The 22,203-nt window shown below is 39.9% G+C and overlaps 2 protein-coding genes across 2 annotated transcripts in view; both read left to right on the top strand.

The window, feature by feature from the left end:
- The window catches only part of LOC308078724 (nucleoporin p54-like), a gene marked incomplete at its 5' end in the record, with an annotated part of 280,426 nt that overhangs the window by 67,103 nt on the left and 191,120 nt on the right, over nucleotides 1-22,203 (top strand). The window lies entirely within an intron of this gene.
- Nucleotides 15,572-22,203, top strand: part of LOC308078722 (neurogenic locus notch homolog protein 1-like) — a 53,212-nt gene continuing 46,580 nt past the window's right edge. The window contains exons 1-2 of the mRNA XM_080420027.1: nucleotides 15,572-15,853; nucleotides 18,779-18,860. Coding sequence (XP_080276153.1) covers nucleotides 15,796-15,853; nucleotides 18,779-18,860 — 140 coding nt within the window. The 5' untranslated portion in view covers nucleotides 15,572-15,795. The remainder of the gene's footprint in view (nucleotides 15,854-18,778; nucleotides 18,861-22,203) is intronic.

The following is a 22,203-nucleotide window of genomic DNA, read 5'->3' as shown; positions in this document are numbered from 1 at the left end:
ACTGTGAAATGCAGTATTAACCCGTTAATACCATGTGTCATTTTAGATTTTTAGCAACATGTGTTTTTCAGTATTTTCTTAGGATTTTAGCAGGCATTTCGTTGATGTCGGGCACGTCGATGATAAAATAACACGCCCACACCCTGCCGAACTGCCCCGGTACACAGGAGCACGTCGTTTATTGAAGGAGAGGCAAACGTTTCGGTCACCTTCCTCAGGCATTGCTGTTGGGCAGAAACCTCTTATCTCCATATTCTAACTTTGTAAGTTTTTTTTTATAAATTAACGCCGTACTTGATCCTACTACAGCGTCACACATAAGCATCAAAAGTAGCAGATCCACAAGTAGGCCTGTCACAATTATTACATAATCAATCGTCTAATCGCAATTATTTCAGATTATCGCAATTGTTTTTGCATAATCGTCATAATCGTTTCTATGTTGAAAAGTGTTCACACATCTTCAATATAAAAAAAACCCAGAAAATAGCAGATCTACAAGCTTGTAAGCTTTTGTGACGCGTTGTAAGCTTGTAGATCAACTATTTCTGCAATTTTTTACATGTATAAAATTATTAAATATGTCAATAATTCCTTTGTATATTTAGGTTATGTCATATTTGACCTGTGTAGTTTTTTATTACGAAGCCTAAAGGGCAAACTGATTTTTTTTATGTTATTCTTATGTTTCAATGTTCAATGGCCAAACACACAATTAAATCGTTATAATCGCAATTATTTGAGTGACAATTAATTGTCAACTTAAATTTCTAATCGTGACAGCCCTATCCACGAGCTCCAAACGCGTTTAGAGCTCGTCTATCAGCTAAGTTTACTGTTTTTGAATTTGGATCCTGTAAAGTCACAGTTTTGGCACATAATGAGCTTTCCACCCGACAGAGATGATTTGTAGAATGGACCACGGGTCTTAATGGGTTAAAGCGTGATGGTCACAGTGCTCAGGGCAGGGGGGTGTGGGGGGTGGGGGGGGGGGGTCGGGGTGGGACGGCCTGCAGAGAGGACACGCATCTGAAGGAAACTCAAAACCATTCTTGACAAACCCAGTATATTAGTGGTGGGAAAAAAAGGTTCATTTCAGTGAACGAACGATTTCGTTCAGTTCACGGCAATGATTCGTTCAAATGATTCGTTCACGTTCTCGTTCAGCAACGCTATTTTCTAGTGTTAAAAATGTACTCGAGTAAAAGTACAAAAGTATTGGCATCAAAATATACACTTAAAGTACCAAAAGTAAAAGTACTAACATATTTGAAAATAGCCGATCTACAAGCTCACAACGCGTCGCGATGCGACGCGTTGTGAGCTTGTAGATCTGCTATTTTTAAATAGCCTAGGTATGAAATAGGGCTAAAGTGGTTAATACATGTTTTATAATGTGTGTAAAACACCATCGCGGGAGCGTTTTTTTTACATCGCGCGTGAACGTAACAGTGTTCAGAAAGTGAACGAGGAAATGAACTAATTCTTTTGAACGAATCGATCATGAACGACATCACTACAGTATATAGGCTCCAAGCCACAGGTAGGCAATTTAGGATAAAGGAGTTACAGTCGTGGTCATTGGATTTTAATCTACATAATACAGTAGATTACAATTTTATAATAGATGCTGCATACATGTCGGGTTTTGCACTGTTTTGCATGCATCACTACAGTCCCAGATGTTCTGTGCCCACTATACCATAGTCACATTATTCATTCTATCTTCATCATATTTTGAATGATTAAATGATTTGATTTAAGTCATTACCGCATGCTATTATTTTATTTTTATATCTCTGCAAGGCTGGAAGGCCGAGAGGAGGATCTGGACATTATTTATTTGTGTGTATGTGTGTGCGCGCGCTCTGCAACAAGGCCAAGGTCAGGGACCCAAGATTTTTCTAATTAGTCTCTCACAGCGGTGTAAAATCAAATGATCCTTTTATTTATCAATTGAAATGTGCCATAGAATGAGCATACTTGGGAGATTAATTACTGTTGCATTTTCATTTCAAATAACATCACAAAAATCCCTCTTGACATCCTGAAGATTAAAAAGCATTTCTATTATTTCAATTGAATTTTTGAATTTGCCATTTCATTTGAATTATGGCATCTATTCGCTTCCATATTATACTGGCCCCTTTGGGTTGCTTCATGTTTTGGCCTCTAACTTTTGAACCGTATAGGTTGTATAATCAAAAAATCCCTAGGTTTCCTTGGATCATGACACAACTCACCACATAGGCCTCCCCATACAGGCCAATTCACATTTCTTCAAAACACAATTTTTTCTACTACTACTACAGATTTTGTCCAAAGCTCACACAAATCGTTACACATCATCTCTGTGATAAACATGTATCATTCACATTATTCATGTTCCATTCTGATTGGCTATAACTGACTTCCAAAGTTTGCGGGAGGGGTCTATTTTTTTAACAAAAATGTCAAAAATCGCCCTATCAACCCCAAATTGCCATTGCATGTTGAGCGGCCTCTGTAGAACACAACTCTAAAAGCACTTTCACTTCTGTCATAAATGTGTACCGTATGTTGTAGAAATTATTTTAGAGCGAGAAAACAGCATACTGGCAATGTCCTGCTCACTGTCTACGCTCTGGTGGATGGTTTATTATGAAGAGATTAGACAGATAGTATCATAACCATAATCGTTGCATCATGCCATTGCTATCCGAGCCCAAACCTGCTCATGCAATCTAATAGTCACACAATCGCACTGCTCTTAAAACTCTTAGTGAGGACCAAATGTGCTCACAAATGTCCTTCAGTGTTATTACTGGTCCTCAGTCTCTATGAGACTGATTTAAGGTTAATACTAGGACTGAGGTTTAGTTGTAGAATTAAGTTTGGGGTCAAAGGTGACCACACACTGCACAATACTTTTAGTGCCGTCTATAGAATCAAGAGGTTTATTTGTGATTTGTGATTCACTCATACAGGTACAAGCAGCAAAATGGTGGTGGGACATGTTCTGCAAAGACTGCTAACACAACAACAAGATAATAAATTGAAAGAATACTGTAATGTAAAAATAAAAATAAGAAAACTTTAGGTAAAATTTCAGTTAAATGCATAGGTAAAACAGCAGGTATGATAAAACTTAAGGCAGGTATATGCTATGATGTGCAAGTAACATCTTGAGCAGGATTGTTACAGTTTGAATGCAGTTTTCATTCATTTGTTTAATTTTTTTGACCATGTCCTCATTCAGGGCTCTGACAGCTGCAGGGAAAAAACACTCTCTCAGCCTTGAACCCTGGGCTGCCTGTGTGACACCTCCACAAACCGTCTGTTACTGGGATGGTGTTTGTCCTTCAGAATCTTTTTTGAGCTACTCAAGCTGTACCTTCTCTTGTATGCGTCCCACCTGTAATGTGAATGTGAATTTTCAGGGCTTAAATAGACTTATCATGTACTGTTCCACTCTTTATTAGCAAACCACCATCCATCTCACTTATGTGACTATTTACCCAGTCGTTTGTTGACTAGGGCTCATGCCATTCACTTTGATTTCGCACTTTTCAGTCACTCTGGTTAAGGGTGTCTGCTAAATGCCTAAATTGTAAATCAAAGCGGAAGAACTTCATGTTTGCCTCTGCCTTTTACCGATGTTGATCCCATTAGCCAATTTTAATAAAGGAGAGAGAGAGAGAGAGAGAGAGAGTAAACACACATTATATACTGTGTGTTTGCTGTGTGTTTGCTCTTATCTTTGCTCTTATCTTTGTTCAATTTTAATTGTATTCGAGTGTCCTTTTTATTTTTTTTATGTTTTGTGTGAAGCACTTTGAGTTATCTAGCTATCATTACAGCTCAGCTCGGCTGGGTCAGTCATCCACATGTCTGCTGGTTGGATAGAACCTAGAAAAGAAAATGCTTTCAGTGGGTCAGCAAGTGCAATTATAATTTTTATATTTGCTGATACAGGGGATTTCGTTGTTTTGTGTGTGTGTGTGTGTGTGTGTGTGTGTGTGTGTGTGTGTGTGTGTGTGTGTGTGTGTGTGTGTGTGTGTGTGTGTGTGTGTGTGTGTGTGTGTGTGTGTGTGTGTGTGTGTGTGTGTGTGTGTGTGTGTGTGTGTGCGTGCGTGCGTGCGTGCGTGCGTGCGTGTGTGCGTGTGCGCTTGTGCACGTGTGTGTGTTGCTTCAGCTGTCAATTCTGCCACCAGGTTGTGAATCAGTTCCCCTGTTTCCTGAGCAGTGTAAAACCAAGGTGACACTTCTCACCCTGACTTAGCTGAGTGGAGACGACACAATTAACTGTGTGTGTGTGTGTGTGTGTGTGTGTGTGTGTGTGTGTGTGTGTGTGTGTGTGTGTGTGTGTGTGTGTGTGTGTGTGTGTGTGTGTGTGTGTGTGTGTGTGTGTGTGTGTGTGTGTGTGTGTGTGTGTGTGTGTGTGTGTGTGTGCGTGCGTGCGTGCGTGCATGTATAAGCATAAATAAGCAACTATACTTTAGAAACAAGCCCAGAAACCCGCAACTACCAATATTTACAAGCAACTTTACAGAAAAACAAGCCCAAAGTTACTTATAATGAGCGAACATGGCTGGCAACTGGTGTGTGTGTGTGTGTGTGTGTGCGTGTCAGTCAGTCAGTCAGTCAGTCAGTCAGTCCCTGGCCTGTATGGAGAAAGGGTCCTTCCTGTTTCGATTGTCCTTCTGCCTAAACGTTGTTGTTTGCAAGACACACTCCCATACACAAACATACGTGCACTGCACACTCACTGTGATTTGAATAGACAGAAAACCTTCTTAGGATTCTCCCTCCTTAATGCAGGCTTGGTGACATCCCTCTGAGTAAATTACTCAGTGTTAAATTAAGCACTTAAAGCCATATTTTCATGTCATACAAGGGCATGAAGACACACATACATGCATGCATACATATATGCATACATGCATGCATGCATACGCATACATGCATACATGCATGCATGCATACATACATACATACATACATACATACATACATACATACATACATACATACATACATACATACATACATACATACATACATACATACAATACAATACAATACTTTTACTTCTACTCCACTACATCTCAGAGGCAAATATTGTACTTTTACTCCACTACAATTATTTGACAACTTTACTTACTAGTTACTTTGCAGATATAAATGATTATATTATAAAACACACATTAACCACTTTAGCCCTATTTTATACATACGCTATTTGAAAATAGCCGATCTACGCGTTGTGAGCTTGTAGATCTGCTATTTTCAACATTGCAGTACTTTTACTTTTGGTACTTTAAGTATATTTTGAAGCCAATACTTTTGAACTTTCACTGAAGTAACATTTTGAACACAGGCCTTTTACTTGTAATAGAGTATTTTTTATATTGTGGTATTGCTACTTTTATTATGTAAAATATCTGAGTACTTCTTCCACCACTGCTACATACATACATACATACATACATACATACATACATACATACATACATACATACATACATACATACATACATACATACATACATACATACATACATACATACATACATACATACATACATACATACATTATGAAAATAGGGAAGTGGTTAACAACAGGATTTTACCTCTACTAATAACTGGGCCAACAGATAATGGCCCTCATCCTGCTTCCATCTAAATGCCCCCTGGGGGCAGATTGCCAGAAACCAAACAAGGCGATACAAAGGTAACACAAAGGTCCTCCCGGGACAATGTGTCAGTCCCTTATCAGGCCGACTATAGCGATGGTAGATGCATGGCTGAATGCTACAGGAAATGGCGGCCATAGATCAGTTTCCAAATGTTTTATACCACGTGACTGCACAAGTTTGACAAATCGCAACTCGCTTCAAACGCTTTACGCCAAGCTGCCCTTGCTATATATAACTATTCAACTATCAGCTAATTATTTTCTTGCGTTTTTTTAAGCTAGTTTTTGTAAGATGCAATGCAATCTGGGAACACATCGGCAAAAAAAGGGCGAAAAAGCTCTGAAACTGTTTCGAGAGATTAGATGCAATATGTGACCAGATCGATTTACACATTTCTTTATTCCCTTTAATTGTACATTGTACAAATTAACCCATTAAGACCGGGAACGCATCCGTGTCATTTTAAGATTTCTTTGGCTATTCAAAAATAGCAGATCTACAAGCTCATAGCGTGGCACTCAGTGTTTTTTTTTGCAAATCTTCTAAATCTTAATTTATTAATTTTTTTAACGTATGTTGCAATATATCAGTGGTGCTCACACTTTTTCATGTCAAGGACCTCCAAAATTATATATATTTGGCCGCCCCCCCCCCTTTTTGTTCCAGGCCCCACCCCCCCGTGGCTGCATATCAGTGGGTTGTGTAACCTCACCTGATACTGTATAGGCCTACTAAAAAGCTACATGAGACAATAGACAGAAGAGACAGCAATACAGAAGACAGCAGAATGGGAAGATAATGTTTTTTTTTGTTGGTCATATCGAATGGAAAATGTATTTGTCTCGTACAGTAGGTCAGTATTGTTCCCTAACACTGAGTCGGGACCAATATGTGGGTCGCGGGGAAATACCCCTTTATTTTTTTGTTTCCTACATTTAGTTTTTAATATTATTTCAAAAATATTTTCAAAAAAATCCAAAAAGGATGCTTTTCAAAAGAATTCCATAAAAAAAGTTTAAAAAAAACAGTAATTGGAGGGAAAAAAATATTTCTAAAAAGTAGGGACAATAGCAGATCTACAAGCTCACAACACGTCTCACACTCACGTGTTGTGAGCTCTGTAGATCTGCTATTTTCACAGCTTGGGAACCAGTGTCATAGGTAACAACTAAAGTTAAAGTGACCACTGTCATGTGTGTCACGTTGTCACCAAAACAAGCAATAGAATGAATTCCAGGATGGTGGTGAGAGACACTCTGAAGCAACGATGCGTTTGCATAACAATCAGTGGCTGATTGATTTACATCCTCTAGATCAAGGCCCACATCATAAAAGCCCTAAACGAATAAACAAAAGACGGCGAACTGGTGCCACAGAGGTGACAATGATGACATTGTCCCCAGTGGTCTAAAGTAACTAAGTACATTTACTCAAGTACTGTACTTAAGTACAATTTTGAGGTACTTATACTTTACTAAAGTATTTCGAATTTTCTATACTTTTTCTTCTACTCCACTACATCTCAGAGGCAAATATTGTACTTTTACTCCACTACAATTATTTGAAAACTATAGTTACTAGTTACTTACTGTGAGCTTGTAGATCTGCTATTTTCAAACTATTTAGTACTTTTACTTTGGTACTTTTAAGTACATTTTGATACCAATACCTTTGTACTTTTACTCAAGTAATTTTTTTATGCCGGACTTTTACTTGTAACAGAGTACTTCTACATTGCAGTATTGATACTTTTGCTTAAGTAAAACAGCACTTTTTTTCCACCACTGTAAAAGCCAGGGGCGTCACTACCGTCACGCAGACAACGCGGTTGCGTTGGGGCCCATGACGTTAGGGGAACCTCCGCACCCAGAAAAAAAAAAAAAAAATATATATATATATATTAAAAAAGAATGAATTAAAAAAGAAACCTGGGTGGGCCCTTAACATTGTAATTGTTAAGTAGTTGTTACAAAACCGTTGTTTATCCGTCACAAACCCGCGAAAAAAGTATCAGAAACCACTAATAACCACACATTTTTCGCGCGTGCACGCAGTCCGGGCCCTCATGCACGCGCGTTCATGAGGGCCCGCTGTGACCACCTCGCGTCGGGGCCTACTGTTGCCTCGTTACGCGACTGGTAAAAGCCCTAAATGAATAAACAAGACGGCGAACTGGTGCCACTGAGGTGACAATGATGACATTGTCCCCCCCGGCATGTGCTCTCTCCTATATGTTCACCATGGGCAAGCATTATGTGTATTCTATCAATAAATATGAGAATAGAATCTATCAAATGAAACTGCATACATATACACAGTGGTGGAAAAAGTACTCACATTTCTTACTTAAGTAAAAGTATCAATACTGCAATGTAGAAATATTCTGTTACAAGTAAAAGTCCTGAATTCAAAATTTACTTGGGTAAAAGTACACAAGTATTGGCCTAAACATTTACTTAAAGTACTAAAAGTAGAAAGTACTCATTATGCAGAATGTCCAAGTTTTCCAATGTATACAAATCCTTTGAAAATAGCAGATCTACAAGCTCACAATGAGCTTGTGGATCGGCTATTTTCAAATGGCCAAAATGTATATAGTTGACTAGTGACTAATGTATGTTTTGTAATAATAATACAAATCTACAAAGTAACTAACTAGTAACTAAAGTTTTCCAATTATTGTAGTGGAGTAAAGCACAATATTTGCCTCTGAAATGTAGTGGAGTAGAAGTAAAAGTACTGAAAATTGGAAATACTCCAGTAAAGTAAAAAATACCTCAAAATTGTACTTAAGTAAATGTGCTTAGTTACTTTACACCACTGTCTATCATCAATTAATATATGAAATGATGAGACTGATACAGTGCCTAGCAGGAGTCATTAATCCAAAGGAACAGAACAGGCAGTGTAGATCATATGTATGTTCTCATATTCATACAGTAGATCATATGTATGTTCTCATATTCATACAGTAGATCATGTATGTTCTCATATTCATACAGTAGATCATATGTATGTTCTCATATTCTCATTCATTTGCAACAAAACACAAAGCCAAGCCTTCCTGTTCGCAGCAGTGTTGATTTCGTCGACTAAAACTATGACGAAATATGTTTGTCGACAACTTTTTTTTCACCTACTAATTAAAAACTAGATTAAAAACTAAGCTCTGATGACTAAAGCTAAGACTAAATATATTGACAATTTCGTCAACAAATAAAAACTAGATGTTAGTGAGGGACTAGTGGAGAAGAGATCCAGTAGAACTAAAAGACAAGTAATTTTATGTTTGGTTGTGCTCAGGTGTTGCGCTCTGAAAATAGCAGATCTACAAGCTCACAACGCGTGGCAGCTCGGCTATTTTCATCATGCAACCAAGTGTAAAATCAGCCATTACGACGCCATCAAGGCACCGCCAAAAATACATATTAGTCGACTAAATCGACTGTAGATTTAGTCGACTATAATCTTATGATATTTAGTCGACTTAAACTAGACAAAAACTAAAACATCTCAGATGACTAAAATATGACTAAAACTCAATGGAATTGTATTCAAAAGACTATGACTAAAACTAAATCAAAACATTTGCTGTCAAAATCAACACAGGTTGGCGCCGCCGGCACAGAGGAGAAATAGCACGACGACGACATTATCAAACAACTCGTACTTATTCTGTCATCTCAGTCGATACATGTACGGCCCTGTTGCTATTACTAACAGCGCAGGGCTGTCCACTATGATCCAACTTTCTTCGTGACAAGTGTTGATTATAACACGGAGCCAGCAGCCCCTGCCTTTCAACACACATGCTTCAGATGCCTAACCCCTAAATGTTTAGCATGAGTCCAACCAAATGGCAGCTGCCATGATTTATCCTTCGTCGTACTACTACGGAGTATTTAAATTAAGCACCGCAGTCCTGTCTGATTATACCCCTCCTTCACGACTTGAGTTACACAACATGCCAGCATGTGTGCTTTTTAAAGGTAGTGATAAAAATAAGTGTTAAATAGCTCTAGGCTTATATTGTGATTGTGATAGTAATCATTGCTATAGAGTTTGTTCAGTAAACAGGGGTCTCCCTGTCTCTCCAGTTCTTTAGTGCACAGAAAATGCATGTGTGTGTGTGTGTGTGTGTGTGTGTGTGTGTGTGTGTGTGTGTGTGTGTGTGTGTGCGTGTGCGTGTGCGTGTGTTTGTTTGTTTGTTTGTTTGATTGTCTGTTTACCTCCCAACAAGGACCTATACAGCGCTGTTTTTTTTTTACTTAACTCCAAACCAGAACAGAAAGGAGTATGTCTGTTTTTCTACAAACAGTATAATCCAGGCTCTGCTGTAATTGCTGTGTCATCAGATTGGCAGGGGATTAAAGAACCTAAAGCTCAAGCTGTTTAATGAGTGATAGTAGTGGAAAGTAACTAAATATATTTACTCAAGTACAGTACTTATATTTTCACTATTTTTTGAAGATTTTCGTTCCATTTCCTGAAAAGTAATGTTTTTTGGACATATATCCTCCCGATAGCGATGACGATATGCAATTGTCCAATTAACTACACTTTACATCTGACTCTGAGTGAACTTTGCATAGTTTCAGGCTTCTTCTGTGTGCATGACAAATGTAGGCAGTAGCTGGCAGATTGTCTTTAGTAGTGCAGAGTAGCACACAGACTATTACTGAAAGTTTGCACGACAAATGTCGAAATCCGAACATTATTGTTGTCAAAGGATGCACTTTATGTTTTATAAGGTTTGTCTGGGTTTCTGGTTATGTGAATCTCTGCATTGAAAGAAGTGACAAAATTGGCATCGTGAGCCTTTAAGATCAATGTTTTTCTTCAAATAAAATGTTGTTCACCGGACCCACCCAAAACAAAGTGTAAAAATGCTGAACAAAGCTCTGTACGTACAGAAAAATACATATAAAAAACTAAATAATCCCTTTGAGATCCACGACATTTCTACAGTTTGTTATTCTTTGTAGACTAATAGTTGGCTGTGAAGCGCTGTCATTAGTACTTGACTTTCAAGGGAGATAGTAGGGGGTACTAAGTGAAAAATCGTTACGCGGCGGATAAAAGCATGAAATTTGATACAGATGTCCCTTGGGTCATCCTAAAACATCCTAGAAGGGGTGCCCAAAAAAATCTTAAACAGGAAGTGAGTTATGGACAAAATCCAAAATGGCCACCTAAACTGTTGACCGTTGACTCAAAAGACACCAAAAGAATCTCCAAAAAGCATAAAATGTGGCACACATGTCCCTTGGGTCATCCTAAGACATCCTAGAAGGGGTGCCCAAAAAATTCTGAAACAGGAAGTGAGTTATTGACCAAATTGAAAATGGCCGCCTAGTGTTGTCGATTGACTCAAAAGACAACTAAAGAATCTCCAAAAAGTATAAAATGTGTCACACATGTCCCTTGGGTCATCCTAAGACATCCTAGAAGGGGTGCCAAAAAAAGTCTTCAACAGGAAGTGAGTTATTGACTAAATTGAAAATGGCCGCCTACAGTGCTGGCGATTGACTCAAAAAGCCTATAGAATCTCCAAAAAGCATACAATTTGGCACATATGTCCCTGGGGTCATCCTAACACATCCTAGAAGGGGTGCCCAAAATAATCTGAAACAGGAAGTGAGTTATTGACTAAATTGAAAATGGCCGCCTACAGTGTTGAAAGATGATGCAAGATACCTAAAGAATCTCATAAAAGCATGAAATGTGGTACAAATGTCCCTTGGGTGATCTGAACGCATCCTACAAGGGGTGCCCAAAAAGGTTTTAAACAGGAAGTGACCGCCTAAAGCAGTTGACACTAAAGAAAACATAAAGGGACGTCATAAAAGTGTATAATTTGGTACGTACATTGAGTGCTTCTTAATATATCCTAGAAGAGGTTATTTATTTGCTTGTTTATTAAACTTTTTAGGAAGGGACCATGTTGAAGAAATTCTAAATGGCTGTTTAAACAGTTGACCATGGCAGTCTGCATATTATGCAGACTCAATACGACAGGTTATGCAGTGCATAACCTGCCGTATTTTGTAGTCTACCTTCTGTTTTCATTTCTACATCACTTATTCATTTTACTTTCTGCATTATTTTTTTATTGTACTCTTTGAATCTTCTTTATTTATCTAACTCTCTGCATATTCTTATTTATTTTACTCTGCATCTTATCTTACTCTGCATATTCTTATTTTACTCTCTGCATCTTATTAATTTTGCACTCTACATCTTCTTGCTTGTTTTACACTCTATCTTCTCATGTATTTTCTTCTTGATCATTACTGTTTTTTTGTGATTAGTGTTTAGTAACTACATGTATTCATGTGTGCCATTTCGCAATTACCAGCACATTGGCATAATGCTCTGCAAGGTAACCCAGCATCCCGGCATCTACACTTTCTCGAACAGAAGGGCTCAGCTTTGCAGCCACACTTGAGTTCTCTACAAACTTAAGCAGCCTCTGGCAAGAGTGTCCATAAAGGTGTCCACGAATCAGCGACTTTAATCCATCCATATTTGTCAGGAGATGGTAGAGATTACATAGCTTTCAGGCTTCTGGACCAAATGCCAGATTGGCTGCTCGATTTGAATATTGTAGCAGTGCAGCCCGTGTGGGAGGAGTGTTTTCCATTGAGAGACTATTAAAACTTTTTTTGGCACCCCTTAGGATGCATTCAGATCACCCAAGGGACATTTGTACCAAATTTCATGCTTTTATATGAGATTATTTTGTATGAGTGTCTTTTGCATCATCTGTCAACACTGTACACGGGCACGGCCATTTTCAATTTAGTCAATAACTCACTTCCTGTTTCAGATAATTTCAGGCACCCCTTCTAGGATGTCTTAGATGACCCAAGGGACATGTATGCCAAATTGTATGCTTTTATGAGATTCTTTAGTTGTCTTTTGAGTCAATCGACAACACTGTAGACGGTCATTTTCAATTTTGTCAATGACTCACTTCCTGTTTAAGATTTTTCTGGGCACCCCTTCTGGGATGTCTTGGGATGACCCAAGGGACATGTATGCCAAATTGTATGCTTTTATGAGATTCTTTAGTTGTCTTTTGAGTCAATGGATAACACTGTAGGCGGCCATTTTCAATTTTGTCAATAACTCAGTTCCTGCTTAAGATTTTTTTGGGCACCCCTTCTAGGATGTCTTAGGATGACCAAAAGGACATGTGTGCCAAATTGTATGCTTTTATGAGATTCTTTAGTTGTCTTTTGAGTCAATCGACAACACTAGGCGGCCATTTTCAATTTAGTCCATAACTCACTTCCTGTTTCAGATTCCTTTGGGCACCCCTTCTAGGATGTCTTAGGATGACCCAAGGGACATATGTGCCAAATTTTATGCTTTTTGGAGATTCTTTTGGTGTCTTTTGAGTCAACGGTCAACAGTTTAGGTGTCCATTTTGAATTTTGTCCATAACTCACTTCCTGTTTAAGATTTTTTTGGGCACCCCTTCTAGGATGTTTTAGGATGACCCAAGGGACATCTGTATCAAATTTCATGCTTTTATCCGCCGCGTAACGATTTGGCCATTTTTTGTGCTTAGTACCCCCTACTAAGAATGTCGAAGAATGAACCTTGTTCAAAAATATACCGACTGTTACTTTCCTGTCTTTGTTAAGTGGAATAATAACCCTCCAGCTCCTATCAATGGAGGTTGACAGTTTGAGGTTGACAGTACAATGACATCATGATGTCCACGTTAAAGAGAGAGCTTTATAATAACCTCTGACCGTGACCGTGAACTATTTCTGCTCACATGGAAGGAAGGAAGTTAGTCTGGGGGAATAAGGAACTGCTACTGGCTCCAAGTCACAATCTGAAGATCTATGGTTCATACGGCATTTTACATACAGTATGAATAAATTATTGCCCCTTTTAAACTGGCCTTTACCCTGTTTGTGCTATTTTATTTACGTAGGGAAGATATTTGTTTACCAGGCCTGGGTCTTCCCCTCCTCACGATCCCTGTGAATGGCTCACAAAGCATTTTCTCATCTCTAAGGCTCTGCCTCAAACAAAAACAAGCATCTCAAGTAAAGTCAAAGTATCACAAGAAAAGAAACCCCGGGGTAGCTCGAGTGTCACGATGATTGTCTGATAACAGTCAGAACATACACACAGTGCATACTGTCAGCTTCCGTCGTCACAAGGTCTGATTTCAAGGCCAAATCTCACCTTACCTTCAGTGTGAAATCAGGAGGGTATGTGCTGACAGTGTGGCGTGATTTTCTGCTTGATTTTCTGGAGTGTGAGATTTGACAGTTCCCATGATGGGTCAGGCAGGCCGTTGCATGCTGCCCACTCACACGCCATCTGAAGTAATACACAAGACACCCCCCCCTCCCCTACCCCCCTCTCAAGATTATGCAATACAACTGTGGATTGGCTCAATCACCCTCTTTTTCTCCTGCAGAGGTTCCCACACTACATAAGCTACACCTTGAGTAACCGACCGAGCCCCTTTTTTGGCAGCGCTCCAACTTGGCAGTCAGTCACAGAAACATACGGAGCATGTGTGCGTAGCTGTCTAATAAAATTATCTGCACCCTCGGGCAGTGAAACTGCACTCTGTCTCTCTGGCTGTCAGTTTCACTTGCCCCTGGGAGACAGAAAAGCATTTAAGGTTCGGGCTATAACGAACATATGTTGTAGCCTGACTGTAAAACATAACGTATATACACAACTGTAATGCCTGTGGAAAGTCTTAAAATATTTAAATGTAGGCCTACTTTACTATAAGTAGTCACGTGCGCCAATTACCATAGACGTAGTAAGAAATAATAAGGCATGAACAAACACCAGTATGATGTATACAGTATATATTTTTTACCGCCTTTTTCTCCCCAATTTAGTAATTATGCCAATTGATACTTCCACACACACATTTCTGTGTTGTATCCTACTGACCAGTGGTGGAAAGTAACTAAGTACATGTACTCAAGTACTGTACTTAAGTACAATTTTGAGGTATTTGTACTTTACTTGAGTATTTCCAATTTCCAATACTTTTACTCCACTACATCTCAGAGGCAAATATTATACTTTTACTCCACTACAATTATTTGAAAACTTTAGTTACTAGTTACTTTGTAGATATTTTATTATTATTACAAAACGTGCATTAACCAATTCATCCCTATATATACTTTGGCTATTTGAAAATAGCCGATCTACAAGCTCACAACAAGCTTGTAGATCTGCTATTTTCAAAAGATTTTTTTATACATTTTGTAAACATGTGAAATGGGACATACTACATAATGACTACTTTTACTTTTGGTACTTTAAGTACATTTTGATGCCAATACTTTTGTACTTTTACTTGAGTAAATTTTGAATTCTGTACTTTTTACTTGTATTTCTTCACTCCTGCTCTTAGTTGATTTTTAAATCTCTGTGTTGTTATTCATGTCCTCACTGTTTTGCCTGATTCTCTGCCTTTTTTGCTTTTATTTTAATGTTTTATGCTTTTTTTTTTTTTGCTAAATTGTTAAATTATTTGTACTTTTTCTGTAATTGTATTCTTGCTCTGTAAAGTGAAATGGAGCACTTTGAGCTCCATTTCATGTTATGAAAGGTGCTATACAAAAACAGTTTATTTTAATTTTAATTATTAGTATTAAAAGTAGTATTTCTACATGGCAGTATTGATACCTTTACTTAAATAAAAATATCTGAGTACTTTCTTCCACCACTGTTTTTCTCACACATGTGCTGCAGACCAGAGAGAGAGAGAGAGAGAGAGAGAGAGTGTTTTTATTGGGTTCGAGGAGGAGCAGAAGGGGAGGAGAGAGTGTAGGAGGCAGGAGGAGCAAGGTTTTGGGGGCATTTCTCTCTCCTTCATTCAGAGTGCAGGAGTCACCGCGCACACATCTATCTATCTAGCATGAACTGAGCAGAGAGACGATTTCAATCTGTTGTTGGATTTACCTGTTTCACTGGATCGCAGGAGGATTAATATAACTTTCTTTTTTTTTGGACGCTTGTTTTGATCATCTGGGGGATCTAAAGGGTTTTGCAGGATCTATGCAAACCCCACGTGTAGAGAGGATCCCTATACTGTTGTGAAAGCTGAAGAGGAGGAATGTATCGTTTCTTTGTGAAACTAACATTTCTGATTCCACTCATCGTCGTCACCCAAGGTAGAATCATCTTGAAGTTTTACTTTAAAATGTTATGTTTTTTATTTGTACACTTTATAACACTTCTTTGGCTTTAATTATCAGGCGTTAAACATGATTTGGAGCTTTATGATGGCATTATAATGGGGAATTTTTGGGGGAATTCATCATTTTTGAGTGAGTGCTTAAATTATGAAGGCTAGGCTTGCAAAACCTACACTATTGGGGAAATAAGTATTTGCCCGATGCTAATTGTGAATACAATTCCTAGAATTGTTTGCAAATATTGTCTGTACAAGCTTTTAAATCGGAAGAATCTTTTGTCGCTCATGGAAACAACTGTTGGAGCGTCTGTGCTTGTTGCTTGCAGCCAGCGTTGCCATGTCCGCTTATTATAAGCGACTTTGGGCTTGTTTTTCTGTGAAGTTGCTTGTGACCCCCATACAAGTTTGGATGGATTTGAGCTTGTAGAGCTTGTAGATCGGCTAATTTCAAGTAGCCGATGCAGGTTTAAAAATGCTCATGTTGCCCAAGTTGCTTATTTTGGTCTTGTTTTCCTAGACCTGGTTGCTTATTTATCTCGCAATACCTGGCAACAGTGCTCTGCACTGACTTTTTGTAGACTGTTTGGCTACAAATTGAAACAATGAAACAAAGTTCTGTGATGGTTAAAGCCTTATTTGTGCAGGGCGGCAAGTTTAATGTAGATCTATAGTTTTAGAGAGATAGAGAAACGCTGTATAGGCTAGTTTGTTGTTTATTCATTTACTTGATACGTAAAGTTACCGACAAACGCAAAGTGCGTATTAATTGCAGTTCAGACAGCCCAGCAGCTGCTCTGTTCTGATCAGTGTTGCCAGATGTTGTGAGAGAAATAAGCATCCAGGTCTATGAAAAGAAGCCACTTTTAGAGTCACATGAAAACATTGTTGGCGACACGTTGTGAGCTTGTAGATCTGCTATTTTCAGAAAGATCTTGAAAAGGAAAAGTGATATTAAAATAAAATATTTGGAATATATTTGAAAGTTTTTTTTTTCAGATGGGGGGGGGGGGGGGGGGTACAGAGAAATACATTAATTTGGCCGTCCTTGGACATGCAAATGTGTGAGAACGGGTTGAAACAATGAAAAGAAAATTTAAGCAAGCCCAAATAATTACACTTCAAAACAACCCAAACCCGCAACTACAGACGGAACAAGTTTACAGATAAACAAGCCAAAAGTCGCTTATAACAAGCGGACATGGCAACAGTGCTTGTAGGGCTAAAAAGAGGTTTCTTTGCTATCTAGAGATAATAGGATGAAGAAGTTTGCGCGTATGTTTGAGGAGGAGGGGTGGGATCGGGACAATGACATTTGTCTCTCTCTGTGTGTGAGTGTGTGTGTGTGTGAATGCCCTGTGTGGGGGTGGTGCGTGCGTGTGAGAGACTGTGTGTGTGTGTGCGTGCGTTGGGGCCTGGGGGGGTTGTTTTTCACGTGGTAAACAATGCCACTAGGAGAGTGTTTTATGGCTCGTGCTGGACTCTGATTCCTTTTGTTCCCGCATCTGAGCCCGAGCAGCTGTTGCGCTTTTCCCCGCAAAGCGTGGCGTCCGTGGCGTGCACCCCCTCCCTCTCCCTCTGGCTACCTCCACCGCCACGCACCCACAGCCACGCGCGCTGCTGATGCTGCGGGGCCACGCAACACGCGCAACAGTGTTGCCATATTTTGAGAGAGAAAAAAAAATTGAGACCATGAGCTTGTATATCTGCTATTTTTGAATAGCCAAACTGTAAAATAATGCTTTTTAGCTCAAATCTAAAAATGACACAGTTCCAGGTCTTAATGGGTTAAGGAAAACAAGCCCAAAAGAAGAAACTATAGGCCACATGAGCACTTTTAACTTGAGCTTGTAGATCTGCTATTTTAAAAAAAACTCTTGCAATAAAATGTGGAATATTCTTTTTTTTTTTTGTTGAAACATTGTAAACAACACAAAATGCTCCCTGGCACACAACATTTTCATGGAAATATTTGAGAACCACTGGTTTAAATAATAATTAAAAACATTTGGAAGCAAGTCTAAATAAATAAGCAAGTACACTTTAGAAAACAAGCCCCAAAAACCTCAACCCGCAACTACCACACTATTTACAAGCAACTTCACAGAAAAAGAAGCCCCAAAGTCGCTTATAATAAGCCGACACATGGCAACACCTGGCACCCACGCGCGCTGCGCCACGCAACACGCGCGCTGGGCCCACCAGAGTCCAGGAGGAAGCTTGCCCTGTATCCCCCACGGGCATGCATGCATGCATAACTAAGCCCCATGGTCTCAATTCAATTAACACATGTGTCAGGTTTTCCAGCTCCTAGGGCTCTACAAATGTCATTGCAATGACATTGATAGTCTGGCATGAGTTGTTAGAAGTCAAATGATTTGCTGTTATCTTTTAAAACCTGTGGCCTATTTCACCTGTAGCCTATTTCAGTGGTTCTCAAGACATTTCGGGGACCCCCAAATTGATATGTAGGCTGTTTAGCCCCCGGACCCCCATTTGAAACGATTTTGTAGCCAAGGATCCCATATAAAAAAAACATTTATTGTTCAAATGTTTACAGATTTTCATTTCCCCCCCAAGATTTTCCAAAAATATATTAAAAATAGCAAATCTACAAGCTCACAATGCATTGCGATGTGGCTATTGTGAGCGTGTACCGTGTAGATCTGTTACTCTGGAATCTCCAAAGTATAAAATAGGATTAGTGGTTAAACTTATTTTGATGCTATATCAACACATTTTGACTGGCCTGACACTGGCCTAGTATTCTATGGAGGCTAGGCCTATTATTTTTCTCTTTTTTTGCATTTTATCCGACTGGACAGCCACACTCTCAATGACAATGTCTTGTGTTATCGATTACATATCTCCAGTAAAATGTATTTTTAACCTTTTCCCTCTACAGGTTTAAGATGTACACTTCCCACTGAATCGTGTCTGAATGGAGGATGGTGTGAAGCCTCCTCCAGCCTAAACGGAGAATGCAAGTAAGTACAGCGTAACATTGCAAACTAATCCAATGGAAACAGCAGCACTTGTTTTATATTCAGAAATAAACATTTGTTTTGGGCTGGTAGGCTACTAGTCGTGGATAATTTCATGAGGTGTTTTGGCATTGGTGGAGTTGTGTCTGGTAGTGAGTGCTTCTTGTCTTGTGTAGAGAAGCAAAGGGCCACCTACTCTCGCTCATTCCAGTCTTTGAGGCTCCCCGTGCCCGGCAACCAGAGGCCCTAGTGGTAGGGTGACCAATTATTTTCAAAAACCCCAACCCGGGACCCTTAAATCACTTCAATCCGATTTAGAAAATAGCTTGCTGTGAGCTACTTTTTTTTTTGACAATTTCGTTGACATGTTTTTTAAACGTCGTTTTCATTTTCACCTGGTGTTTTCATCAGGATGGGGGGGGGGGGGGGGACAATTATTTTTATTTTAGCACTTATCACTAGTGACTGCACCTGTTCAACAGAACGGTGCAGATGGCTAAACACTTAACCAAAACAAATGTTATTGTTTTTGACTGTAGTGAACAACAAAGGGGACTCTTTTGGTAGTGAATGTTGAAATTCCGGGACATTTGAGTGTTTTAGAGATATTTGCCAGGACTCAGGACACTCAGCTTTGATTGAAACCGCGGGACAATCCCAGGCCAAACCCTGGACAAAACGTCTGGTCACCGTTGTTCCCAAAGTAGTGTGTTTTCCTCTGGGCTGCTGTGTGGCTCCTGCAGTAGCCTATACCCGCTCAGGAGAGCCTACAGAACCTTGTGTGACCGACCGGGCACACACACATTCCCCTCCAAAAAGAAAAGCCTCCTTGAGAGAGAGGGGAGAAAAAAAAAGAAGCAGCCTCATTCCAGAGCTCTGGAGAGGTGAGAGTAGGGTGACCAGACAAAAGGTTCCCCCCCTTCTCTCCTCCCTCTCCCCCCACAGCCAGGGTCGTTAATGAATGCAAGACCCCTTTGCCAGCATAGAGAGAGGGACGCGTCCAGTCCTAAATCTTGTTTTTCTGGTCTTTCATGCGGCGACAGCTGGGGCTCGCCCGCCGTCCGCCACCCATTGTCCCCATAGTCAGAGGAACGCTGTGTGACTAATCTGAGTCGGGCTTCCCAGAACGCCACAGTCACCCCAAACGCCACTACACACACACACACACCACACAACCTACGCCACAAACCCCCCCTTTCCAACTCTGATAGCCCCCTCCTCCAAAATGAATGGCCACCCCTCCTCCTCGCCCTCTGTGTGATCTGATCTCCATTTGAAAGCCCAGATGGTTGTGAAATGTAATTGGTTTGAAAGATGAGGGAGTGATATTAATCCACATAAAATGCAGATTTTTTTGGAACGTGAACGACTTCAGGGTGTCCGGACTGAGAGCCATTTTCCAGACTATACTGTTAACCCATGCAATCTGGGAACGCATCTGTGTCATTTTAAGATTTGCGCGATAACCATCATTCTATACTTTGGCGAACATTTGTAACTCAAATCTTTGCTTCTGGGGGTCCCTGGAACAACATGTTTTACAAATGTTCACTTTAAAAAATATATATATTCAAAGATTTGCACACATTTTCACGAAAAAAAGGAAAAAAAAGCAGATCTACAAGCTCATAGCTGAGCTTGTATATCTGCTTTTTTTTTTAATCAAAAAATTACACACAGATGCGTTCCCGGTCTTAATGGGTTAAATAGCGGTTAATTTAACACCGTTTTTTGGACTGTACCCTCTTGATTTTACAGTAAAGTTGTGTTAGCTAAGGACTTGTGTGTTGCTCATATTATGCTTGTGAGATACATATTGGAATCCCCATTAAATGCACCCTTATGGAAGGCTTGGAGTAGTTGGCAATGCAATTGTCAATGTTTTTGTTTTGTGATAATTATTTCTTCATACCAGATCATACAGTTCTGTGACATAACAAACAATGCTATACAGTTGGGAGTGTAATTTAATTACTGCAACCCTGCATGGTGTCCTTATTTTGGGCATGTCTTTAAATGGTGAACATTTTTATGAATATAGGGATAAAGTGGTTAAAACGGTGGTCAAGGGTGGTCTTCCCTGAGGGCATCTGGTCATGGCAGGCGCTTCTTTGTCCCGCGTCGTGCACGAGGGGGGCACACACACACTGCTCCCTAACCTTCACAGTAAAAAAAAAATCCTCAGTGAAGATTAGTTTAACTCTGACTGTGCAAGATGGTCCCAAATTAACCAACCGGATCACTTTCACAGTTAAATTGACACGGAGGATTTTTACTGTGCATAGGTCCTACAACTCAATATCTGAACCCCCAACCCCCACCCCCCTGCCCCCCCAAATCACTCACACACACGCCCAAATCCTTTCCCCTGTCTACAATGTTGTCATTGTAGCCTGAATATCTGCTCAGTCCAATTAAACACAGACAGGATGAGCATCACCCCAACCCCCCCCTCCCCTCCACCCCTCCTCTCCCCCCAGTTCTTCCTCTCATTAATCATTCTTCGTCACCAAGCCAAACAGCCGTCAGTCACAGCGTCGCTCTGGGTGGGGGGTGGGGGTGGGGTGGGGGTCTCGTGACATTGCTTTAGGGGTCAGAGAGGAGCGCGCGTCCATGCTGGCGGGACATTCATAATGATACTGTGTGCAGTACCACTCTGCAGCAGTGATTCTCTCAACATTTTTTTATTTCAAGTTTGATATTTATTAGGCCCACGGACCCCCGTTATATAGGATGTGTATCTCTCGGTCTCCAATTTCTCCTGCTCTACAGGGATTCTCAAATTCTTTCATTCCAAGAACAACCCCCAGTTTCATATGCATTAGGCAAGGCATAGGATTTGTACTAACTCCTGAGAGTGTACAAATGGAACCATCACATTGAGGAGCAGTGCTCTAGAACATTGGTTCTCAAAGTGGTTCCTTTTAGGGGTTCTAAATTGACCCTTACAAGTCTGTAACTCTGACAGTATACAAACGGAACCAAATGGACCCGTTAGGGTTCCATTTGTATACTGTCAGAGTTAAGGGGAGACCTTCAAATGAAAAGGTTTGAGAACCAACGCTCTAGAAAACACACATACTGTATGTGGGCATACTACACATGTGAAAAGTCCACATTGTGAAGACAGGGTTTTAATTGTGCACCAGAAGGTGGTTGGCACGCACGCTGCAGTTGAAAACAATTGATCAGATTCATGTCACGGTTCATATTTTTTCTGTCATGTACATTATGTACAGTTTCCACAGGTGGGTGATTGATTGGAAGGCTGGGGGCGGGGTGTGAAAGTCTCAATTTTACAGACTGATGAATCATTTCTTCAAAGAAAACAGTTTCAGTTAATTTG

The sequence above is a fragment of the Gymnoscopelus braueri genome, assembly GCF_963280865.1.
Source record: "Gymnoscopelus braueri genome assembly, chromosome: 22".
In the NCBI taxonomy this organism is placed as follows: domain Eukaryota; kingdom Metazoa; phylum Chordata; class Actinopteri; order Myctophiformes; family Myctophidae; genus Gymnoscopelus; species Gymnoscopelus braueri.
Note: the sequence above shows the minus strand (reverse complement) of the source record. Positions and strands in the feature narration are given on the sequence as shown.